General features: G+C 63.1%; 1 protein-coding gene across 1 annotated transcript in view; it reads left to right on the forward strand.

The window, feature by feature from the left end:
* CROCC2 (ciliary rootlet coiled-coil, rootletin family member 2) overlaps positions 1–22,577 on the forward strand; it is a 59,934-nt gene that overhangs the window by 34,036 nt on the left and 3,321 nt on the right. The window contains exons 19-28 of the mRNA XM_078070037.1: positions 649–792; positions 4,472–4,689; positions 5,268–5,427; positions 6,398–6,559; positions 7,374–7,731; positions 7,929–8,110; positions 8,494–8,614; positions 9,373–9,506; positions 18,499–18,630; positions 22,351–22,411. Coding sequence (XP_077926163.1) covers positions 649–792; positions 4,472–4,689; positions 5,268–5,427; positions 6,398–6,559; positions 7,374–7,731; positions 7,929–8,110; positions 8,494–8,614; positions 9,373–9,506; positions 18,499–18,630; positions 22,351–22,411 — 1,672 coding nt within the window. The remainder of the gene's footprint in view (positions 1–648; positions 793–4,471; positions 4,690–5,267; positions 5,428–6,397; positions 6,560–7,373; positions 7,732–7,928; positions 8,111–8,493; positions 8,615–9,372; positions 9,507–18,498; positions 18,631–22,350; positions 22,412–22,577) is intronic.

Genomic DNA, 22,577 nt, shown 5'->3' on the forward strand with positions numbered 1-22,577 from the left:
TGGGGTCTGCCTTTCTGGCCCTATGCTGACGGGCAGGGTCCCAGAGAGGGGGACTAGAGGCCCTTCATCTGGGAACAGACGCAGTGGACGCCCCAGCCACGGGGCCAGGGACCTGGGGGGCTTCTCCCATGCCTGGCCAGCCAGCGAGGGTGGAGGCCCAGTCCCGAGCTCCTGGGCGTGACCGCTGAGCACACTGCCCAGCCCAAGGAGTCCCGAAGTCTGTGACATTTGAGGGCAGGGCCCTCTCGCTGCCAAATCACTGTTCTTGGCCCCTCAGTGGGATGGGCCCAATAGCAACATTTTAGGGATGAGAAAGGTCAGTGCTTGAGTCCCTGACTGGGCGCCTGCCGCCCACCCTGCCCTGGAGACCCCAGAGGCAAGGCGTGGGTGGCAGGGTCAGCCCGTCCCGGTGGGGAGACCCCTCTGGGGCTTTCTCACCATGTCCCCTGGGACCCTGGCATCAGGGGCATTGACAGCAGTCACCGTGAGGACCCTGACCTGGAGCCCCAGGCCGCACTCTGCCCCTGCCCACCTGGTGCGGCCCAAGCGAGGACAGCGTCTGGCTGCCCGCGTGGGCCTCAGCAGACCACCAGCTGCCCAAGCCTCGGGCCGCCCATGATGCCGTGGCCGGTTTGCTGCTCCCTCCAGGCCACCATCAGCGCCACGACCACAGAGCTGAAGGCCCTGCAGGCCCAGTTTGAGGATGCCATCTCGGCCCATCAGAGAGAGACCTCGGCTTTGGGCGAGAGTCTCCGGAAGATGGCGGCAGAGCGAAGCAACGCCAGGAGAGAAGTGAGGGGGTGTCAGGGGAGGGAGAGGGGGAGGGGTGTCAGGGGAAAGGGTGAGGAGAAGGGGTGCCAGGAGAGGGGGAGGGGTGTCGGGGAGGGGGACAGGGGAGGGAGAGGGGGAGGGGTGTCAGGGGAAAGGGTGAGGAGAAGGGGTGCCAGGAGAGGGGGGAGGGGTGCCAGGGGAGGGAGAGGGGGAGGGGTGTCGGGGAGGGGGACAGGGGAGGGAGAGGGGGAGGAGTGTCAGGGGAAAGGGTGAGGAGAAGGGGTGCCAGGAGAGGGGGGAGGGGTGCCAGGGGAAGGAGAGGGGGAGGGGGTGTCGGGGAGGGGGACAGGGGAGGGAGAGGGGGAGGGGTGTCAGGGGAAGGGGGAGGGGTGCCAGGAGGGGCAGAGGCAGTTCCAGGAGAGCAGGGATGCCGGGAGAGGGGAGAGGCGCCCGGAGAAGGGGAGAGAAAGCCTTCCTGAAAGGCAGGTGTGACCCGGGGAGCGGGGAGGGGGGAGGTGGACCCTCAGCCCAGAGACCCCTCCATCCTACCAGCCCTGGGAAGAGCCTCGGTGAGGTGGTGCTGGCCAGGCTCTGCCTGCCGGCAGCATGAGCTAGAGACCCCCATGGGACCGGGCACCTGGTGGGGTGAAGCTGTCCTGCGGGTGCCCGGGGTAGAGGGGCAGAAGTGTGGGGGCTTGTGGGGTTTTCGGGGGCGACCATGCATGCACCTGGCCAAGGCCTTGAGGTCAACACAGGGCCCCCAGGAGCCACGTGATGGTGTCCTGCGGTGGGGACAGTCCTGGGCAAGGCAGGCAAGCGGATTGGGGAGGTGTTTCTGAGGGAGCTGTGACAGGACCTGGGGAGCCTGGGAGAGGGGAGGGCAGGAGGGCAGAGGGATTTGGGCTGGGGGAGGGTAAGCCAGCGCCCAGGTGGGGCCGTGGGGAGGGGGGGGTCCTCGTGCCCTCCCCGGGCTAGGAGCCAAGGCCACAGGCAGCAAGCGCGCTGACCCGGGAGCTCAGGGGAGCACCAGACCGAGCAGCAGAGAGGAAAGGGGCTCCTCGGCCCTCCCCCAGCCCCCCAGGGACAGGCCCGCAGTAGAGGGAGCGGGAGGGAGAGAGCATGATTTAACATGACAGGCTGTTTACTTTGGCCCCCAAAGAGAAAGGTCTCCTTTCAACAGATTTCAAAGTCAGGCCCGGTCAGCGACCACACGGGGAAGCAAAATGAGATTTTAAAACTAAGGGCTGCAGGGGAGGAGCCAGGAGGCTGGGGGCACATTTGTTCTGGCGAGGTGAAAGAAGAAAGCGCAGGCCTCCTGAGAAGTTCAGGTTCCCAGAGAGGGGGCCCACCCGGAAAGGAGAGGGACCCCCAGAAGGGGGAGGAGCCCCCGGAAAGGAGAGGGACCCCCTGGAGAGGGAGTGGGGGAGCAGGAGGCTGAGGCGAGGGGGCAGGCGGAACAAGCCAGGGAGCACCGGCCCTGAAGAGCCTCCCAGGCGCCAGGCTGGCCCCGTTGCCACGGAAACCATAACGTTTTCACAGCCTTTAAACTGAAGGAAGGCCCAGGCTTCTCACAGCCCTGCCCAAAACCCTACACGGGTGTGCACGCATGCACACGTGAACACACGGCACCGTGCACACACGGGCACACACGTGCATGCACACACATGCCCTCATGTGCGGACACAGCACTCACAGGGAAACACATATGGACACCGCGAAGTGCGCACAAATGTGCACCAAGCGGCTCATGCAACTGCACAGCTTACACGCACACACATCACGCATGTGGACCGAGCATGCACATTCACACGCGTGTGCAGACGCACACCACACGCTCACACGTGCTGCATGCATGCACACGTGTGTGCTCACACGCACGCACAGGCCAGAGCCCCGTAACAGCCCCTCCCCTGCTTTCCCGACTGTGCAGAGTCCTGGAGCCACCTCCCTGCAGGAGATTTCAAAAGACGCTGTTTATACGATTTCTAGTAAAGAAATAATTATTATAATCACATTAAGTGATTTGGCTGTAAAATTCCTGTAAGGAGGACGGTTGTTTTCATGAGGGAGGCGGGTAGGGGTGCAGGGAGAGGGGGCCCTTCTCCCACTTTGTTTTGCTTGTTTTCATCTCCTCGGCCCTGGGAAATGAAAACAGCTTCTTTTATGATGGATAGGGCCTTTTGCTGGTCCTTGACCTTCCTGGTGGATTTTTGCTGAGCTCTGCGGAAACTGCTCCACACGGTTGTGGCTCCCACATGTGGGGGGTGTAAGGGGAGCAGAGGAGGGGCGCAGGCCCTTCCCAAAAACAGAACAACAATAACAGTGGGTGGACACAGGAGCCAGGCTGGCCAGGGGCCTGGACAAGGTCCCGCTGAAACAGCCAGCAAAGTGGGGTTTGCTTTTGGCAAACCAGAGCCTTGACATTGCTCCGAATTTTTGTGGCTTCCCCTCTCTCCGTTGGCTCACTGCTGGCCTCCTCCACCCCCTCCTCAGGCCAGCCGGGCCGCACGGAACACTCTCTAGAGCACCCTGCTCAGGGCAGGAGCGTAGGCCTGGGAGGCAGGAGACCAGAGGTCCTGGCCAAGCCTGGCGATCTCCCACCCCGTAGCCTGGGTGCTGAAGGGTGGGCTGGCCCCTCCCTGGGTCTGCACGCTCCTCCAGACCCCACTCCAGGGGTTGGGGGTGGTGCTGACACGAGGCACCCTGTGTCCCAGGGCAGCATGAGTAAGACCCCTGACCCCACCCATGCTCTGGCCCTGGGCTCAGCTCCTGGGCCTCACACACAACCACAGAATCGGCAGGGCCTGCCTAGAAGCCCCCAGAGTGTGTGGAGTGTCCTGGTGTGGGGAGGACAGCACGATGGGTGTCCCCTTCTGGGCCTGGAACAGGTCTGGCAAGGACGGGGACAAGGACTCACACCCGCAGCCTCTGCCCATCCTTGGGTCCCTTGCGGGGGCTACAGCCTGGGCGGCTGAGCCCCGAGTCCAGGGCAGAGGTGCAGCGCGTGGTTCCCCCTGGCTCCAGAGCCTGCCCACCTGGGGCCCCTCCTGCCCCCCACCCCTGGGTGTAGGGTGTCCGTGCTTTGTGGAGCACTCTGCACAGAGCACTCATGCGACACTGAGCACTTGCTGCCCGAGTGGTTGGACAACCTGGCCGGAGTGGGCCTTCTAAGGGCCACCACCCAGAGACCCCCCTTCCCCTGGCATCCCATGAGATAGGGAAATGAGGGCCGAGGGGTGGGTGTGCCCACAGCCATGCAGGAGTCGGGAGCCCAGGCCGCTGGCACTGCTGCCCACATCGGGGTGGGCAGTGGCCCCTGTGCCACACCATCGCTGAAGGGGTCAGCAGGTGGGGCAGCAGAGGCCACTGGACCTGGGTGGGGACAGTGCGGACGTGTGGGCTGACCAGTGACCAGCAGCCCCGGAGTCCAGGGAGGGGGCAAGGGGCAACACCAGGACCAGGAGAGTCTGAGGGTCACCTCCCTGGGCTCTGGGACCAGCCCTCGTGAACCACCCTGCAGCCTCATGGCATTAGGAGAGGTGACCCCCAGGTGGGCAAACCCAGGTTATCTGCTTCTCCTTCAAGCGCTTGGGGACACAGGGCTGGGGGTACATCAGCACTGCCAGACCAGGACCAGAGCCCGATCCACAGCCCCTGACCCTGCCCCCGCTGGGCCATGCGGCCCGTGCTCCTCCCCCAGGCCGAGAGGCTGCGGGCCCAGCTGGACGAGGCCCGGGAGGGGCTGGCTGTGCTGCGCCGGGAGCTGCGGGGCAGTGAGGAGAGCCTTGAGGGGCTTCGCAGGGAGGCCCTGGAAGCCCAGCGGGCCCTGGGTGACGAGGCCCGCGAGAAGGACGCGCTGCAGTGCTCCAACGCTGAGCTGCGGGCCGCGATCCGCAGGGCTGAGCAGGAGAAGGCCAGGTACCAGGCCCCTTGGAGCACCTGTCAGGGAGCCGGCGCAGCCCCCAAGCTCATCCAGGGGACGAAGGACGTGGGATGTGGGATGTTCTCCTGACATGGGCCAGATGGTGCAGGGTGGACTCACTAAGCGGACCCAGGGTGCCAGTTGTCCGTCTCTACATGCCCACACATGGTGGGGCGGGGGGAGGCTGAGATGCCAGACGGGAGACAGCCAAGGGCTGGGAGCCAACGGAGGCCGAGGGGCCTGGTCCGGGGCTCTGAGGACAGCGAGGCCAGCACTGCAGCCCCCAGAGGGGCGTGGCAGAGGGGCCGGGCTGCTGCTGGGCACTGGGTCTCTGGGAGTGTGGCTGGAGAGGAGCACGGCAGGGGGAGAGTCCAGAGACCTGGAAAGGGGCAGAGCCAGCTGGGCGCTCAGACCTCGGATACCCCGAAGGTGGTAGGGAGGCAGCCCCAGGGGGGCTGGGCTTTGGGACACTGGAGAACTGAGCCACAGGGGAGGCATCTGGCCAGAGTGAGGTGGGTGGCAGGAAGTCTCTATGGGAGATGCTATAGAGCCCCGGCTGTGACATGCTGCTCAGTTTTCAGAGGTCCAAGGAAGAAGGGGAGCAGAAGGTGCTGGTCCTGGAGGAGGCCCGAGCCGTGGCCCAGAAGGAGGCCTGTGAACTGCGGGCCAGGCTGAGGGAGGTGGAGCAGGCTCGGGCAGACGCCCACCGGGAGCTCCAGGAGCTGGGCAGGCAGGTGAGGGCAGCCGTCCCGGAGCCCCGGCCCCACAGGGGTGTCCCCACCCCGCACACCCAGGCCCCAGCTCTGTCCCCCCTCCCCGGGTGCCCGCAGGCTGCAGTGGAGCTCCAGGACATGGCCCTGCTGCCTGTGTCTTTGGAAGCCACCAGCCGGAGGGCCCTGCTTGGACCCATGGGGCTCCCGGTTCGATGTGCGCCAGGGGGTACAGACAACCATCCTCAAACTTACGAGCTAAGAACAACCACTTTGACCCTCATGGACTCAGGATCGGGAATTCAGCCAGGGCGCAGAGGGGACGTGCCAAGAAGACTCCATGGTGGGGGACTTGCGGGCAGGGCTGGGCGGGCCCACAGCAGCCGGGCTCTCGCGGCCCAGGGCTGGCCTGGCCATCAGCTGGGGCGCCCCCAGGGCCCTGGCCGCCGCGCCTCCCCGCATGGCCACCTTGGGCTTGAGAACTCATCTATCGGCCTCGGCTTCCACAGTCAAGAGCCACTTATGCTGAGTTCACCGGGGCCAAGATGGCTCAGAGGAGGGCCCTAGACGCCCCTGGAGGCCAGAGGCCTTTCCAAGCTGTCGACCGTCCTCAGACTTGGAGCGGTTCATGAGATGCCCTGGGCTCCCTCTGGACCAGGCATGTCCTGCCCCTCCCTCCTTCTACCCCCATAGCCCTCCTGTGAGGAAGGTTCTGGTACCTTCCTTTCCACATGAGGCCACGGAGGCACGGAGAGGTGTGTGGGACCAGGGTCCCTGTGAGTGAGGGCCGGCGAGGAGCCCAGAGCAGCCCCCCTGATGCCACTCCCAACCCACTCCTTCCCACACGGTGTCCTGGCTCCGAGGGCACCCCCACCCCCCATGCCCTGAGTGTGGGTGCTGCCCCGAAGGAAGGCTCCCCCCGCAGGACATGTGAGCAGAGGCAGGGGTCCAGGAGGGTGCCGGCGACCCCATCAGCACCGCCTCACACTCACAGGTGAACATGCTGGAGGCTGAGAACCGGAGAAAGAGCCACGAGGTGAGCCGGCTGCAGGTCCGGGGCGCTCAGGACACCCAGCAGCAGCAGCAGAGCCGGCGGGAGGGGCTGCAGGCGCAGAGGTTGGCCACGGAGGCGGCCTGTGAGGGCACCCAGAGGGAGGTAGGAGGACTGAGCAGCCTGCAGAGAAGGCCCCAGCACTGCCACAGGGGCTGGGATCCAGGGCCGCCCGGCCCAGCTCTTGCCCACGTGCGCTCCGCGGGCCCACCTGCTCGTCTTCTCTCCCACTTCCCAGCGGGGCTGGGTGCAGCCAGGGTGGAGGGACAGGGGCTCCGACTGAGCTAACGCCGTGAAAGTGGTCACCCTGCGTCTCCTAGGGTTCTCGTGTTTTAGAAACGGACAGCCTCACCCAGGTGACGTGAGTTCTGAGCTGAGGGACAGTCAGGGGCCCCCGAAATGCCCAATTCTCAAAGAGCCTCAGGATTCAGAGCACGCACCTACACCCACACCTGCACGTGTGTGTTCCCGCGGCCCTGACCATGTGCTGGGCAGCCCTCGATTGACCCACTGTGCCGGCCCTTAGGACCCCTGGTGTTGTGTCAGGCACCCTGAGGCTCCCCAGCCCTGGGCTCTGGAGGAGGCTGACCCAGCCCGTCCCACCACAGGCCACAAGCATGGGGCTGGCTGAAGGTGGAGCCGTGGCAGGCCACAGGCGGGGACAGCCGAGGGTCACAGCTCCGTCCGGCCTGGGGTTTTCATGTGTCTGCCAGGATGTGCTCCAGAGTCCTGGGGTGTCCTTCCCCACCTGGGCTCAGGGGTCCCCACTGCCAAACACGGACTGGGAGGCAGGTCCGAGATCCCCCTAGATGTGACAGGCCACGGAGGGAGTCTGAGGGGCTCCCTGAGGAGTGGACAGGACAAGAGGCCCGGGGGCAGGGCTCCAGGGGACAGGTGGCTCTTCACGTCCCTCCCACAGGTCCTAAGGCTGCAGCAGAAACTGGTGGAGGTGGAGGCCGCAGCAGAGGCCCAGAAGCAGCAGCTGGAGGAGCGTCTCTGCCAGAGCCAGGGGGCCGAGCACACCGTCCGGGCCGAGCTTCGCACCGCCCCCAGGAGGCCGCAGCGGGCCGGGGCTGTGGCTGAGGGCCTGCAGGCTCAACTGGACGAGGCCTGCCGCCGGGTCCACAGCCTAGAGCAGGCGCTAGCTCAGGCTGAGGGTGCCAGGCGGGATTCGGAGGGCCAGCTGAGCCGGCTGTGGTCCACGCTGTGCCGTGGCCTGGGGCTCCGGGGACAGAGACCCTCAGGCTTCCCTGAGCGGCCCAGCCTCCCCAGGAAAGGTCAGTGTCCTCAGTGGCTTCAGGTAGGCTCCTGCCCCGGCTCTGCACCCACCGAGGACACACACCCCTTCCCCCGGGCCTCATGACCCACACAGTGAGGGGCCTGGACTCCCATGCCCCCCCCCAAGCCCCCTGTGGGTGGGGGCTGTCACCACGTCCCCACCCCGTCCCCTCAGCTGGCACCGACCGTCCTGCAGGCTCAGATGGCATCCAGGCTCACTCCCCGCGGCAGAGGGCCAGCCCCCCCGCCTGGTCCCGCTCCCCACTGCGATGGCCCTCACCTGCACCTGGGGACCACAGCCCGGAGGTGGACGTGGACTCTGTGTGGGACGCCCTGCGGGACTTGGTGCAGCAGCTGCAGGATGCCCAGAGGCAACGGGTAAGGGAGTGCAGAGGACATGCCCTGGGGGCTCCTGAAAGAGGGAGAAGCCGCTCATCACCTGCTGTCCAGCTGTCTGTCTGTCCCAGGTCTGCTGAGACCCTGGCGGGGCCCTGTGGGTCACTGGGCTCCTCAGTGTTCACACTGTCCTTTGTTTGGCATGGTAAATAGCAGTAAATACCACGGTCTCTCAAAGCTCGACTGCCCCAGTGGCTCAGGGTCCTCTCTTCCTCCGAATGGGCAGCAGAGCCCCTGGCGCCAGGCGCCGCCATGACACTCACTGGGGTCCAGGTCAGCGCGCCCGAGCCCCCCACGCCTCCCGCCCGGCACCTCGGCCCTGCACTGCCCCCCAGGCTGCCCCCTGACCTGGTCCTTCCGCCCAGGACGACTGGCACTTCCAGGCGGTGAGCCTGAGCGGCCGGCTGAGCGAGGCAGAGAGCGAGCTTGCCCGAGCCCAGAGCCGCGTGCGGCAGCTACAGGAGGCACGGGCAGACGCGGAGGAAGGTGACGTCCCTTCCCTCACCCTGCCCTCAAGGATCGCTGTGAGGGGTACCCGCCACCTCCCCAGGGGTTCCCCGGGTGCCTTGCCCCTGGCTGCCAGGCGTGTGCGGTCTTGCGAAGTGCTCAGACCTGGGCCACAGGGGCAGCGCCAAACCTGCGTGCCTCCCTGCGATGCACCTGGCATGTGGCAGCTGGCTGGCTGCTTTCTCGGCAGTGGGACGAGAAAGGGGACTAAAGTCCAGAGACCCTGCGGGGACCCAGACCCTCCTGCCACACCGGCCTCTTATAGTTCCTACCTCAGGGCCTTTGCACTGACTGTGCAGGCCCCCTGGAGCTCTCTCCCACCCACAGTCATGAGACCCATCTCCCCATCAGGTCTCTGCCCCCTGCCCCCTCAGAGAGTGCCCCTGCCCTGCTGGTCACCCCGCCTCCCCCCATTAGCGGGTCTGCCCGGGAGGTGGGCCCAGGGCCTAGCACAGTCTCAAAGGAGGAATGTCTGTGGAAGGAAAGAAGGTGGGAGAGAAGGAGAAGCAGGCAGAGGGAGCCAGGACCCCAAACCCGCCCCCAGGGATCCTTGAGCTTCAAACAGGAGGAACAGGGAATTGTCGGGGGGGGGGCCTCTCCAGCCTCCACCATCCAGGTGCCAGACACTTAAACTTGCCAAGCCTCAGTTTCCTGGCCTGTGAAATGGGTGGGGGCGATTGCCCACGTGGCAGCCCCACAGAGCTTGGGAGCCAGGCAAGCCTCTGCTTGCCCCACAGCTTGGCGCCAGGCAGAGGCCGAGATGAGCAGCACCCAGGCGGCGCGGGCCCTGCAGGACGAGGCGCTCCAGAGGCTGGAGCTCAAGTACCTGGCGAGCACGCGGGCGGCCGGCCGGGAGAAGCGGAGGCTGCAGGTGGGGCTATGCGGCCGTGGGGACCTGGGGTCAGGGAGGTGGGAGGGAGACTAGGAAGGTTTCTGCGGGAGGGGGTTTCAGGTCCCTATGGGCAGAGGCACAGCAGGTGGCCTCAAGGGACATGTGGCCCCACAGAGCTCATCAGGGGCCCCCGGTAGAGCTGTTCAGAGGTGGTCCCTGCCCTTATTTTACAGATGGGGGAAACGGTCCTGGATAGGGAGCCACTTGGCCCCCGTGGCAGAGCCGGCGAGGGCCAGAGGCAGGGCAGACCCCCGGCCTCCCCGGCCTGTCCGTCTCTCTGTGGCCATGCCGGCAGGCCTAGGGTGACAGCAGCCCAGCCTCAGAGCCCTCTGTGGGGTCACATTAATGCACATTTACGTGGCTACAGAACCGGCTTACTGTGTCACTCAGACTCAAAAGGAGGTTACACAGGATGAATTTGGGTAAATGTCCCATATATGGGCTTTGTGCTGTGAAGGTGGCCTCAGGTCCCCCGCTTTCAAGTGAGGAAGCTGGGCTGGGAGTGGGGGAGGCCTGGCTGGACAGGGGAGCCCTGCACCCCACCCGAGGCCGCAAGTCAAAGCAACCTCAGCAGGACTGGGCTGGGGAGCAGCTGGGTCTGGGAAGTTGAAGCTGCCAGGCTACCATTTCCAGAAAGCTCTTTGAGGCCCTTGGAGGCATGGGGACCAGCACACCAGATGAGGGAACACAGGCCCCCCAGAGGGGTCTCAGGGAATCAGGGTCCCTGGCCCCATCCTGGAAAGATGATGCTGATGGGAGCAGCAGAGCAGAGGGACTGAACGGGACCTGAGGGCGGGACAGGCCATCTCAGCCCCACCGACACAGAGGCCCGGCAGCACTGCTGGTGTCCTGTAAGGAGAGGTGGCCTTGCAGGGTGCAGGAGCCGTGGGCTGGGCGGCCCTCGGGGCCCCAGAGGCAGCCTGCCAGTCAGAGGGCTCAGAGGGCAGGTGCAGAGGCCAGGTCAGCACACACTCACTCTGTGCAGGGCTCAGCCTGGAGCCTGGTGGCTCTCAGAGCCCTCCGTCCACTGTGGGGCCCAGAGCCTGTGAGGAGGGGCCTCATGTGGGGCCGGGGCGAGGAGCAGAGCCGGACCCACAGGGAAAGCGTGGGGAGCTCGGGAGGCTGGGACTGAGACCCAGCCTGGACATCTGTGAGGACGCCTGGGGTCCCGAGTTTCAAAGGCCTTCTGGCCACCGCCACTGGGGAAGGCTTGGAGGGGCAGTGGCGAGGCCCAGGGGCCTGGCCGGGCTTGTGGCCACACTGGTGAGACACCCAGGAGACGTGGGGGTCCGAGAAACTGGGGCAGGGGGGCTGGGGCTGTGTTCACATGCATGTGTTCCGTGCACACTTGAAAATAACGTTTTCTGTTAGCACGTTATGCATGTTTAAATACATCTTATTAAGTCAACCTTTACAAATATGTTAACCAAATACTCCACATTGGATCTGTTTCCTGAGTTCATCAAAGCTAGGAGCAATGTGCTGAATTTTGCCATTACAATCTGGGGGGGCAACACCTCATTTATTTCTAAGAGTCTTGGGTTTATAGATTTCCACGGCATGTTCTTCAGAATTTGATGTTTCTCGGCCGCTCTGACTCTTGGCACCTAGAGGACCGAGTGCCGCTGAATGCCATTTGTCTGGAGTTCTGCTGCACCCGCCACCAGCAGGGCCCCCCCCGCCCCTCCCCACATCTTCACTCCGCGCCCCCGCCCTGTATGTTTCCAGTCATTTCCACAGCCTGGCCTTGGCTCTGAGCCCGCCCTGGAGTCTCTGCCTTTTCCAAGGGAATTTATCCCACTTACAAGTTTTGGGGTAATTTCCGTGCTCTGGTTTTCTTTGATTGCTGATAGGATACTTGATGATTTAATGCTTCCTCATGACTTCCATTCCATCCTTTATTTTAGGGTGACTTGCGCCCCCTTCCCTTTCCTGGGGGCGGGGAGTGTTGACAGCAAATGCCTCGCTGCACTGTTCCCTGGGGGGGGGGGGGATGTCCTCACAGCCACTAGGCTTCTGCACCTGCGTCTGGAGGCTGAAGGAGCTGTCTCTCCGCTGGGGCCCTGCCCTGCCTCCACCTTCCTTCTAAGGGCCCGGTAGGGGTCCGTGAAGGGCCTGCCCCTGAACTTGAACCCCGCCTCCCGTCCGCAGACCCCAAGGGCTTTCTACTCACGGCAGCCCGCACGGTATTCCTTTTCCCCGCTCCAGGCACCACAGACTGATGGCGTAGCCTGTCTGTGAGCTCCCAGTCCTGCAGGCCAGGACCCCCGCATGGGGCACCCCCGGGCGGGCCGGGCTGCGTCCTCACCTGAGGCTCTTGGCAGAAGCCCCCGCAGGCTCCTGGCAGCCTGCCTCCCAGCTGAGGACCGAGTGGCTTCCGGAGGCATCTCCGGCCCCTGGCCTGGGCCTTCCTGTGGGCTCTCACAACACGGCAGTGGCAGCAGGACCCTCACACCCAAACCCCCCTGCTGCTCCCCGCCACCAGCCCGCGGGGCTCCTGGGGCCAATCATGCCCCAGGGATGATCTCCCCTCTGGTTAATTCAGAGCCAACTGAGTAGGAGCCCTGATCACATCGGTGACGTGATCTAACGTGCTCACAGGTAATCTTGGGGCCGCAGGACCCAGGGGCCTACCACACCTGGCGCGGCAGCCAGCCCGCACATCAGCAGGTGCTCACCTGTGCAGGGGACACAGGTGAATGAGGCTCGCAGCCCATCTCTCTGGGAGGGGTCTGTTTCTACTTCGATGTCTTTTGTTGTTTGCGCTGTGACCTCATCCTCAGATGAGTTCAAGAAAGGTAAGTGTGCTGTGGGCTGTTTGAATCGCTCCCTCCAGAGTGGAAGCCAGAAGGCCCGTTTATCTCTGAAATTCAAAAATGTGCCAAAACATTGACTTGCTTCCTCCGTCATTTTATCCTGTGCCTATGGGGCCCTCTCTGCAGAATCAAATCTGTCTTCAGCTGATGCAAGTGATTTCCACTTAAAAAACATTGCTTCTCCCCCTTCCCATTCTTTTTGTCCCAAAATTCACTGCAGCCCAGCCCTGCTCTCCGGGCCTTGTCCCCCTTGCTGCCATCACCCTCTTGTCCCTGGCTCCCGCCCGTGTCCCAGAGAACTTAGGGTCTTCGTCCAGGTTAGCTGATCTGACTGCTGTGTCTAATCTAATCCCCGCCCTGGGTCGGTCCTTGGGGTTTTCATCTCGACTGTTCCTACTCTGGCTCCCCCCTTGGCGTCCCCTTCTTGAGACGGTCGGTACACATCTTCGGACACCTGTTCCCATTTCTTGCAATAACTCCGTTCTCTTTTCATTCAAGACCCTAAGATCCGATCCCTCAGATTGACTTTGTCTCTTGAACCACAGTTGATTGCTACCGTCGAGATGTTTTCCCTCTGCCTGGCTTCAAAGAAGGGGGTCTGGGGGCACCTGGGTGGCTCAGTCGTTAAGCGTCTGCCTTCGGCTCAGGTCATGATCCCAGGGTCGTGGGATCGAGCCCCGCATCAGGCTCCCTGCTCAGCGGGGAGCCTGCTTCTCCCTCTCCCCCTCCCCCTGCTTGTGTTCCCTCTCTCGCTGTGTTTCTCTCTGTCAAATAAATAACATCTTTAAAAAAAAAAAGAACAAGGGGGTCTGGTTCAAAGTCAGGAGTGGGGAGGACCCACCTGGGAGTTCACCTGTCCCTGTCCAGATATTTCGGGCTGACACTGAAAGACAGAAAGGGGAGCCCCCGGGGGCTGTGGGGAGCTTGCGGGACCGAGGAGGGGGCAGCACCGAGTGGTCCCGGAACTTTCCTGTTCCAGGGACCAGGAGGGTGAAGGCCCCGTTCTCGGGGGGCACGGCCGGCTGTGGTGGGGGGTGTCCCGAGCTCCTCTTCTCCGGCACTTGCCTGCCAGGGGACTGGGGGCCTTGGAGCCCTCCCCTCCAGCCCAGGCTCTGCGTCAGCGTCCCTAGGGTTTTGGAAGATTCCCATGCAAGGCTTCCTCACATGGGTGCAGAGGACTCGGATGTTGTTCAGATCTTCTCTATCCATGTTCATTTTTCTCCTTAAGAATTGACTCAATTTTTCAGTGAAGTGTGGGTGCTAAAATCTATCAGCATCATGTCAAGTTGTTCCTAGAATTCTGGTAATTCTCCTATTTTTAGGCCAGTTGGTTCCGTCTGCCTCCATCTTGTGGGAACCTCCAAAGTCTCTGGTCTCCAACCCTGAGGAAGGTTTTTCCCAATTTTTGTAACCTGTTAGCCATTGAGGTGGGCACCTGGGAGGGGGATTCAGACCCACCGGAGGCCCAGAGGCCCCAGGCCCTTCTGACGAACAGCAGATCCAAGCAGCAGTGTGTGCAGGGGGCACTCCCTGCCCCGCCGCCCTCAGCAGGCCAGCGGGCCGGGCCGCCAGGTGTGCCAGAGTGAGGTCCGTCTGACAGGACTGCTTTCACTTTCTCGGACCGAGTTTTCCCCCGTTTCACATGAGCCAATGTGTTTGTCAAGAGAAAGTTAATTAAAAACATATTTTTCTAATTAAATGGTAGGCTGTGCTATGCAAACAGTAAGATTCTTGTTTGAGAGCAAATCCCTCCCCGTTTCCAGGGCTACCCTGGGAATTCAGTAGATCAACAATGCAGAACGGGACCCAGAGCATCAGGACACGCGCCCCACACTGCACGTGGGGGTCCTGCAGGCAGCTGGGGGCCTCCGGGCAAGTGGGGGGCGCGGGCCCACACACACCCCCGGGAGAGGCAGCCGGGGGTGAGGGGTCCTCGTGGCGCCAACCAAACGGGCCAGAGCCACCCCGCGGCTCTGCACCCGGCCGTCCTCTTCTCCAGAACCCTCCTCCCAGGGCCCCAGCGGAGCGTCAGTCCAGTTCCAGAAGCTCCTGGGCTGGCAGACTGGGCAAGGCAGGCCACACAGGTGGGCAGGGTCCACCCGGCTGGATGCGATGCCCCGCGCCCTGCAGGGCATCAAATTCCTCAGAGTTTGGGTGTTCCGATTATTTTTTCTTCATACAGTGGACTGGTGGGCTTTCCATCCTTTTCTGTCGCCTGCAGGACACTGCCCAGCCCAGCTCAGCCGCCCTGGAAGGTTGCGCAGGACTGGCCCGCACCTCCGTCCCCTTGACAATAGTCGCTCCCTCCCCTGCCTCCTCCGACCTTTGCCATCTGCTGGCCTTCCGGCTCCTAATTTTAAATGCATCGCCGAGGCCCCGCATGTGTTGTTTGTTTCACATTTTCTACCTGGAGTTGGAACTCTCTTACACCGAGGTTCTAGCGTCTGTCTCTGTGGCCACATCTGTTTCATGGTGTTGGAGATTTCTGTTCGTTTCTCTTAATTCGACCCGCCAACAGTTCGTCTGTTTTATTGGTCTTTTTATCTCTTTTCTCATTTTTTTTTACCTACAGTGATTCATTTTGGCTTATATTAATATTGTTGTTGTTGTGATTTTCCTCATTTCTTAAACTTAGTAAGTGACGGATTTACGTGCAGGCTTTCTCTCTCAACAGAGCATTTCATGTTGTCCTGTTTTCCCCACCTGTGGTTTGGTGTGCGTGCCACGGATTTCTGACATGAATTCTTTTTCTTTTTACCAGTTTTCTAGGAGTTTCCCTTTTACCTTCTTAATGCAAGGGTTATTTAAAAGAACGATGACATGTTTGTGTCTCTTTTTTTTTTTTTTTTGGAACTATGGCTCTTTATTTTCATGTGGACAATTCAAAGTCATCAGTTGTGTCTCTTTCTGTTGCTACATCTAGTTTTACTGGTGAGAGGGTGAGGCTCTGGGGCAGTTGGAATCTTTTGATCAGCTTCTGGATGGATCTGCATATATGTTCCTGGTTTGCAGGTTGTTGGTTGGTTGTTTGCTTGTTTGGTTTGGTTTTGTCTATTTTTTTACGGTATGTTTGGAGGGAAACAGGGCACGCTGATCGCAAAGTTTATGGAGAAGAGTATATGTTTGAGATTTTTAATGGAAATTTTGAAAAACAATAGTAAAGCTGATGATAAGGCTGGTATGGTCAAAGCAGGAGGGGCTGGCACAAGGATGGACAAACCGGCAGGCAGACAGGGCAGAGTCCAGAGGTGTCCGGCACCAGACCCCGGGCTCCCTGGTCCAGGGGACCGAGTCCCCCTTACATCTGAGCACTGCCTGGTGCTGGGCTCTCCTGGGACTGGCCCAAGGGCTCCCAGAGGGCAGGACCCTGCATGGGGCTGCAATTCCCACTTTCCTGCGGCTACCTGGACCCTCAGACTGAACATGGGTTTATGAGGCTCGCTGGCCTAGCTCACATCTCGTACGGCACCAGGACTCAGAACCACAGCGACACCAGAAGAGAACTCAGAGGTGCAGCAGGCAATGTTCATAAAGGGTGCACCATTCAATTATTACGGTTAATTTTAATTCCATAAAAGTTGAGTCATTACAAGAGGAGCATAATGCTTCACATAAGTGGTTCGGGCCTCTTTAAAATACCATGAAATATTTAAGCCATATTTGAAGGAAACCTCTGCTTTTCTCCTGGAAATGTGCACAAACAGAAAATGGTAGTTTCCAAACTTTCAGGGAAGGCTGAAACCTTGCCGTTTTAGGCACAAGCACTGGCCTCCCCACTGTCCATTTCTGAAGTACTAAAGCATCAGACAAAAGGAAGTACGTCCAGGCTCAGCCCACTGCCCCCCTCTGCCAGGGGGTCACTCTCCTGCCTCCTCTGAATCCGCCTCCTCCATGAGCAGGGCTACGGTCACGCCAGCATTTGGGACGACTGATGAGGGACGGGAGGGAAGGCCCCCCAGACACACGGCTGTGAATGCTGCGTTCGCCGGCCCAGACGGGCACCTGTGACTTGAGGGCTGGTACCTGCAAGGCTCATCAGGGGGTCCCTGTGCCTTCTGGCTTTCCTCTCCAGCTCCGCGCCCGGTGTCCCTCTTCCTAAACAAGCACCTCTTGCAGCCCCCCACCGCCCCCCTGCTGGCCCTGTCTCCCCTCCCCCAGCCAGACTTCTGGGAAGAGCCGCCCTTCCCTCCACCCTCACACAGACACACACACACGCACGCGCGCACGTGCACGTGCAAAGGTCATCAGCAACATTTGGTCCCATCCAAAGGGTCCCCTTTGGGTCTGTGTCTGCCCGACATTTTGGGGCATTCCATCGAGGGGATTAACCTCTCCCTCCTGATTTCTGCCAGCCCTCTGGTCCTCCCTAGGCCGCCATTTCCTCCTCCCCCCTCTGCTCTAACATCCACTTGACCCGGGACCTGTTCTCTCCCCTCTGGCCTCTCACCAGGCCAGCCTCCCCTCCCCTGGCCCTCAGTGCCCTGGGCCTCCAGAGCCACCTGGTTCTGTGACACTGTCCCCCACATCCAGTGACTCCTAGGCAGAACCTCTCAAGACTGAACTCTGAACCTCCACCCCCAAATGCTCCCCCCTGCCCACCTTCCCAGATTGGTAAGTGGGTCCTGGACCACCCCAGCAGTAGAGGCCTGGGAGTCCTCGGCACCCCGCCTGCTCCTCAGCGCCCACACGGCCCCTCCAGGCTGTCTCTAAAGTCCAAGTCATGTGCTTCCACTTCTCGCCCCCTTGAGCCCAAGCGACCACCGGCTCCCGTGTAGAAAACCACAGGACTCCCCTTAGCGCCACACCTCTGCCTTCCCGCTTAGCCATCGAAGCACCAGCAGGTGTGACCCCTGAGTTTCCAGAGTCCAAGGTACAAGAAGCACTGGCCACTTCCCCCGCGAAACACTCGGAAAGCTTCAATACCCGGAGACTGGCCTGGTCTTACAAAGCCGTGTGGCATCACAGGCGAGTTCCCCAGGTGACTCCCGTAGGCTTGCTCGTGCTTGTCTGCTCATAGGACTTCTCCAGGCCCCCCGTGTGCCCGCTCCAGGGCCCAGGACACACAACAGGCGCTGTCCTCCTGGGGAAGCTCAGAGCAGGAAGGATGGCCAAAAGAAGGCCAAGCATCACTGCGGGGAAGCCAGCACAGCGGGGCCCCGGGCTGAGAGGACATCGGGCGGCGCTCCAGGCACGGAGCAGCAAGAGGCTGTCATTCGAGAGCGAGCAGGGCAGTGGGTTTGAAGGGGTAGCCGTGTTCCCTAGATAGTTTTCATCCTGAGGGCCATGGGGAGGTGGGGACACCCCGCCTGCGCTCTCCGCGGGTCATAGCAAATGGCCCCGGCTTTGCCCCGGCATCTGAGCCCCAGCGCTGCAGGGAGCTCTGCGGCCTGACACGCTGCCCACCTCCGGAGCCCCCGCTTCTGCCGTCCGTGCTGGAAACGGCCCCGGGGCAGGGCCCTGCTGACAGCACCAGGGTGACAGGTGCGGTCATATGTGCCCTCCCCACATACAGACTAACGTGTGTGCTCAGGCCACCCTGTGGGGCCTGGACGGACACAGGAAGGGGGGTGTCACAGGTGCCCAAGGAAATGACGATGGTCTGGGCGGGCTGAGGCAGAAGGGCCAAGGCTGGGGCAGGGCTGTGTGAGTGGATGGAGGGAGGGGAAAGGGCCGTGGGCCTTCCCGGGTGCCTGGGCCGCTGGCGTCTGTGGGGCAGGGGACGGGGTCCTGGGCCGGACGCTCCAGGGCACACAGCAGGGTCAGAAGGGCTGAGGCCGGGGGGGCACGTGGTGGGAGATCTCAGAGGCAGAAGGCGGGGAGAGGGGGGCACAGGGGCTCAGCTCAACAGGCTCCATGGGCTCAGGAGGACTCCCATGTTCGTTCCAAGGGCTGGAAGCAGGCGAGCGATGCCAGGTGTGCCCTCTGAGGCCGCTCTGACCACAGCAGAGGACCTGCCAAGTGGAGCCTTGCAGCAAGTCCCGCACCCCAGCCCCCTCCCCACCGTGGTTCCATCCGAAACTGCCTGATGGCTGCACGTTGTACTTGGCCTGTTCTTGCCTCTTCCCAGCGACCCGCAGCAGGGCCCAAGCCGACGCCTGGGCTTCTCCTTCCCAGGGAGCCGTGTTTCCAAGACACCCTGTGCTTCCTCTCCCTAGGAGCAACTGGACGCGCTGCACAGGGCCCTGGATGAGAGCAGGACGCAGGGCCAGAGCCTGGCCCGGAGAGGGAAGCTGCTGGAGGAGCGGGTCCGCCGCCTGCGGTGCAGACGCCAGGAGCCCTTGCCGCAGGTGAGGGGCCCCAGAGGGCGGGCATTCCCTTTAGGGAATCATCGGTCCCTTGGCGGCCTGAAGGGAGGCTCTGGGAGATGCCCGAGGCAGGGGTTCACACCTGGAGCCACCCAGACACACGGGGAAACTGAGGCGGGAGCGAGTCAGAGGCCCGAGGCCTCTCCGCAGTAAGCGCCCCTACGACAGAGGGTCGGCTGTGGACGCGCAGCTCAGGGGGAGAGAATCAGCGGAGCCTGGGGGCCCGGCCCCCCGAGCGCTCGGCAGCCGCAGCGGAGGCGGAGCACAGAGCGCAGGGAGGCGCGCCCCGCGGGAGCGGACGCCGCGCACGAGCGGGCCCGCCTGCAGGGGGAGCTCGCGGGGCTGCGCGCGCGGGGCGCGGGGCGCGGGGCGCGGGGCTGGTGGGCGGGCCCGCGGCTCCAGGGGGCGGGAGAAGGGGCGGGGAAGGGGGCGGGGAAAGGGAGCGTCCGAGGGGGTCCAGGCCGGGCCGGCGGCGGGAGGCGGGGCGCAGGCACCTGCCGATGGGGAAAGCGCCTGCTCTGCGGCTGCGCACCCCTCTCCAAGCCCAGGGCCGCCCTGACGCTGGAGGGTGACCCTCCGCACCCCCGTGCCTCGCGGTGACACCCCCCCTGCGCTCTCCGCGGGTCATAGCAAATGGCCCCGGCTTTGCCCCGGCATCTGAGCCCCAGCGCTGCGGGGAGCTCGGCGGCCTGGAGCCCCCGCTTCTGCCGTCCGTGCTGGAAACGGCCCCGGGGCAGGGCCTGCTGACAGCACCCGGGGTAACAGGTGCGGGACACATAGGCCTACGCGGTGGGAGACCAGGAAGGCACCCGTGGTGAAGGGGGGGCAGGACAGCGAGCCGGCGCCCAGACCTGCAGAAGGAAAGGGAAGGGCAGCGAGGCCGAGGGGCGGGCCCAGCCCAGGGGCCCACTGGCCAGGGATTCTGACAGCCACACCGTCCCCAGCTGTGAGTGGATCCGGTCCCCATGTATGAAACAGGTCAAAGCGAGCTATTCGGGTTGAAATTGGGGGTGGGGGTCGCCAGAGCATCTTCCTGGGGCCCAGAGAAAGGAAATGGTGTCCCTGGAACCAGGCAGAACATCACCCAGGCCCCACCCCCACTTAGGGCTCTGTGGGCCCAGCCCGCCGGTGCCCACCTTGCAGCGGGGCCGCCCCCTCACATCGCCCAAGAGGCAGCTCCCTTGTCCTGGAGGGGCTGCCTCAGCCCCACAGGAACAGGAACAGGGACCAGGGTGTGTGGCAGGCCCACCCGCCGCCTGCCACAGAGGGTACAGCCACGCTGTGGGCCCTGGGGTTCTGACGCCCTCACAGCCCCCTCCAGGGGCAGGCAGGATGGGGACTAGAGCGGGGAATATGGAGGCAATAGGGGAGGTTGGGGACGGCCTTCGCTGGGCCGACGACCTGGTGTCCGAGGCATCGGACCCTTCCCGCTCAGTGACCCCGTTGACAAAGTGAGAAAGCAGGAGTCCTGGCGTTGGGGCTTGCTGAGGGCCTCAGCCATGGTCCCCAGAGCAGGGCGGTCTTCCCAAGGCTTCACTGAGATGAGGATATGGATGTGTCCTGCCGCCCTGGCAGCCTGGCTGGCCGCGACCAAGAACCTCGGTGAGCATGCCTGGACCCCATCTGGGCAGAGACCCTCATCGTCTGTCCCCTCGAGCAGGGGCCGGAAGCCGTGTGCGGGGAGCAGGCAAGGCATGAGCACAGGGGTCTGCGGACGGCGCAGCCCCTCCGACCGCCGCGCTGGCCCCGGCAAGGTGTGGGAGAGGTGTGCCAATGTGGGCTCACCTGTGTAAAGGGGACCAGACCCAGAAGGGAGGGCATTCCTCGCTCGTGGCTGCCCCGGGCAGCAGTGTCCAGCCAGGGCCTCTCAGAGGCCGCCTCAGATCCGGGAGATCCCCGAGCCGGCCGCTGCATCCCCTGCTCACCGAGACCTGCAAAGACCGGCTTTATGTGGGGCACACTCGTCTGGGCGCTGTGGCCCAAGGGCAGAGGGGCCAGGGGACCAGACAGCCCAGGCGTGGCCTCACCACGCCGAGTCGTAGCCTATGGAATGAATGACAAGGAGGTGGGTGCCCCGAGCTCACAGACTTTGGAAGACGGAGGCCACCGGCCACAGCAGGAGCGGGAAAGAGCAAGGAGCAGCCAGGTCCCCGTGAGAGTGACGGCTGCCTTCGGCCTCCAGCCGCTCTCCGACAAGGACTGGCCAACACGGCCCGCAGGAGAGCAGTGAGGCCCCACCAGGCGAGGGCACTGCTGGGCCTGGAACCGCCAGGGGAGTGTCCCCAAGCATGCATGGACATCTGTCCTGGGGCAGGCCCCAGCCACCAGACACACACTGTCCAGCTGACATGGACTCCGGGGACAAGCGGCTTTTCCAGAGGGGTGTGGCCAGGTCAGTGGGGTGGCAGTGGGGGCAGAGGCCCTGGGAACAGGATCGGGGGTGGGATGCAGGCAGAGAGGCCAGCAGGTCAGGAAGTCACTGAAAGCCACCGGCCAGCCAGTCCCTGCAGAGCCACCTGCCGTCCCAGGAAGGAGGGTCGGCCAGCGCCTCTGGTCCCGGGAACGCTGCTCCTCCATGGCCTTTGCTGGGAGCAGTGGCCCAGCCCCCGAGGCGCAGCCCAGGGCAGCAGAGCCAGCTGGGGGCCCCCGCAGCACAGGTCGGGGAGGGGAGGACCAGCTAATGAGTTCCAGGAGGTCAGCTGTGAGGGGCCCCCAAACCCATAAACCCTTTATTGGTGTCTCAGGAGGGGAAACCCGGATGTGGCCGTTTATTTATTTTGGATTTCACTTTTCTCTTCTCTTTTTAACATGCACTTCCAGGAGTGTAGCTGGATTTTTAAAGAAACAGGACTTCCTTTTTCAGTGGAAGTGAACTCTTTGTTTTTCTCACCCTGAAGAAGAAAGGAGTCCTTATTTTTGTAACGCTATCCTCCTATCACTGACCGAATAACTTTCCCGGCAAGACAGGGCCACCACGGCTCCGGGCTCTGCGGGACCAGCCCCGGGAAGACACAGAACGGAGGGCTGGCCTGGAGGCCGGGGCCCCCGCCCGGCACAGCACCCACGGGGCGGGCATAGCAGGGCAGAGGAGGGAGCCTGGTTCAGAGAAGGGCCTGGGTTCTGATCCTGCCCCAGCTGCTGACAGGCCCATCGCTGGCCCAGGGACTTCCAAAAGGAGACCATCCCTGTCAAGCACCCACAAGGCATGACCTGGGGCGGCAGTTCCTTCCTCCGCAAGGATCACCCACAAGGGACAAAAGGAGCCCCTACCAGGCTTCCCGTTGAAAATGTTTGCTTCCTCGGTCACATGATATTTAACCCCCTGCCCCGTGACTGGCGTGGTGGGGAGGGTCACCAAGAAGGGGCTCTGCTTGGGTAACTTGCAGCTCCAAGGAAGACAGATGGTGGGCACACAGGCTTGCTGGGACGGGGGTCTGTGAATGGGCAGGGACTGGGAGCTGGCTGCGGGGGCCTGAGTGCAGGGGACCGAGGCTCCGTGAGGCAGGGGGATGCCAGAGCCAGGCCACCCTGTGCTCCTCCTTCAGCCGCCTCCCTGGCTGCAGGGCCTCCCCCAGCCCCAGCCTGCTCTCAGCGGACCCAGAGCCCTTTCCAGAGCCCTCCAAGTGCTTGGAGTGGTGGCTGGCCTGACCCCACACCCCTACCAGGAGACCACCGCAAGTTCTGCCGTCTGGGCTCTTGCAGACGGAGCAGGAGATGCTGAGGAAGGAAGGGGACACGGCCCGGCCAGGGGCCAAGAAGGAATGACCGCAGCAGGACGAGGACAGGGCCCTGAGGCCGAACCAACAGCTGCAGGTCAGCTGGGCCGGTGGAGCTTCCTGCGCCCCGGGCTGGGGGGTGGGCCAGGGGCAGGCAGTGTCCGGGTGCGTGGGGTCTCAGAAGGGTGCCGCACACACCCCCACGATTGTGCC

The sequence above is a fragment of the Halichoerus grypus genome, chromosome 4 (genome assembly GCF_964656455.1).
Source record: "Halichoerus grypus chromosome 4, mHalGry1.hap1.1, whole genome shotgun sequence".
In the NCBI taxonomy this organism is placed as follows: Eukaryota; Metazoa; Chordata; class Mammalia; order Carnivora; family Phocidae; genus Halichoerus; species Halichoerus grypus.